Here is a 2018-nt window from a genome sequence, read left to right as displayed (position 1 = left end):
TACTAGGCAATAATACTCAATAGTTTTTGCTTTATCCTGAAAAGTAGCTCGTTTTTTAAAATGCTGATAACTATATTGAAAAATATTTGTCAGAATCAGCTCAAACTGTCTACACAGAATGAGGACATTAATGTACATCAGAATACTGTAATTCCTCTAAAATTCGTAACATCAAGTTTTGTATTTGTAATTTTAAAAATAAATTTGTAGAGGGAGAGTAGTTACAAAGCTTTTAAATTAATTATTTTGTTCAATTTGGAGGGATCCATTAGTACACAACACCAGCTGTATGCTAACCTGGCTATTCAGAGTATCCTTCTCTCATATTCAACTTAGAGGTAAGTGATGAAATTAGAACCACGTGGAACAATTATATTTAAAATGAATTTTAAAATTAATTATGGTGGAAAATTCAAAATATTTATTTTCAAATTTAGAGCACCAAATATTTAGAGGAATTACGATATATAATAAAAATTCTGCGTGATTTCGGAGCCAATTTAAAAACAGTACCCAAGGCTATATTTTTCCAGATTTGGCTCATTTTTTAAAATGGTCATAACTCGAAAGATTTTTGCCAAAATCAACTCAAACTTTCTACATAGCATAAGGGCATCAATATGTATCAGAAAATGTAATTTTAAAATTGGGGTGATTTTGGGGCAATTTTTTGGACAAAATACAGGGTACTTTTCAGAATTTTGGCATTTCTTTAAAATGGCTGTAATTAAAAAATGAAACCAAATTGGATCAAACTTTTTACAAAGCATAAGGACAACAATATGTATCAAAAAATGTAATAAAAATTTATAGAGTGACTCCAGAGCCATTTTTTGAAAAAAGTTATTTGCAAAAATCGGCCCATTTTTAAAAGCTCATAACTAAAAAAATAATTGTTAAAATTAGCTCAAACTTGCTACATAGCATAAGGACATCAATATGTATCTACAGTACAAGACATACAATGATTACATTTCCTATTAGCTCAGTCCAAACACTTACCTCAATTGTTACAGATCTATAAAGATCCAGTCCGCATTCCTGTAGCTGCATTGTACCAGGATTGATAGCTCCAAAGAAATCCTGTGGCATCATAATAATTATCGATAGTACGCAAACTGTCTTCCTCTATGAATAAAGGGTAAAAATATAAGCTCACTAAGTATAGTTTTTAAATTGGCAGAGTTAAGAAGACAGGGAAGCATGAGGGGGTCAGTGTAATACTCTGAACAAACCTCACAAGTCATAGTGATAACTGGACTTGTATTTTCTGCCATTTTCTATGAATAAAAAAATCATCACAATACCACTGACTGAAGTATGTTACTTTTAAGAAGTTTTCTTAGTCAGAAAGCAAGAGAATAGGTGAAAATGACTGACCTCGAACTAGAGCAAGATCTCCAGATCAATCTAGCCCCACCTTAAAGGGGGTTGTGACTTGTTACTTTGTTAGTCAATGCCTACCCTTTTCGTGTCACCAAACTCTTGGTCGTGTCACATATAGACGGAAATACAACGATGCTAGGCAGAGTTATTTGCTTTTATGCTACCTGCTACTCCTTAAATGGTGGAGTATCCAATTGGGTCCCTGAAGTGTATTCTTGTGTTTATCAAGTTCCTACAAAGATGTTTGGTGATCACAAAAAGCAGCATGTAATTGAGAGCATCATTGTGAAGGCTGGAAGCAGTGCAGTATGTTTAGGGTATAATGACATTATGTTTGAAAGAATTTATGGCCAACGAGAGGAATGGTGGAAGATGGTTGAGATAATAACGGAAGATATAAGAAGTTTTGAAGATGGGTTTATCAACAAAGGATTGCTCCCGCGGCCCATAAGACCTAAAGACAAATCACTGGCACAGTTAAAGATCAAATACTTAAGGATATATTGTGCTGATGCTGACATTATGGAGGCTGTTAATAAGGATGGCACAATAGAAATTTGAGAAGAAAACTCCCTTTTCCACCATCCTGATGATTTCTGGATGAGAGTAGTAATGATTGATATTGCCAGCAT

The 2018-nt window shown here is 33.6% G+C and overlaps 1 protein-coding gene across 1 annotated transcript in view; it reads right to left on the bottom strand.

Moving 5' to 3' along the window:
• Positions 1–1018: 1018 nt before the first annotated feature.
• LOC105313405 (tripartite motif-containing protein 2-like) overlaps positions 1019–2018 on the bottom strand; it is a 5312-nt gene continuing 4312 nt past the window's right edge. Inside the window, exon 2 of the mRNA XM_019998685.1 lies at positions 1019–1128. Coding sequence (XP_019854244.1) covers positions 1019–1128 — 110 coding nt within the window. The remainder of the gene's footprint in view (positions 1129–2018) is intronic.

The sequence above is a fragment of the Amphimedon queenslandica genome, unplaced genomic scaffold (genome assembly GCF_000090795.2).
Source record: "Amphimedon queenslandica unplaced genomic scaffold, v1.1 AMPQUscaffold_13309, whole genome shotgun sequence".
Classification (NCBI taxonomy): domain Eukaryota; kingdom Metazoa; phylum Porifera; class Demospongiae; order Haplosclerida; family Niphatidae; genus Amphimedon; species Amphimedon queenslandica.
The sequence above is the reverse complement of the archived record's forward strand: the minus strand, read 5'-3'. Positions and strand labels throughout refer to the sequence as shown.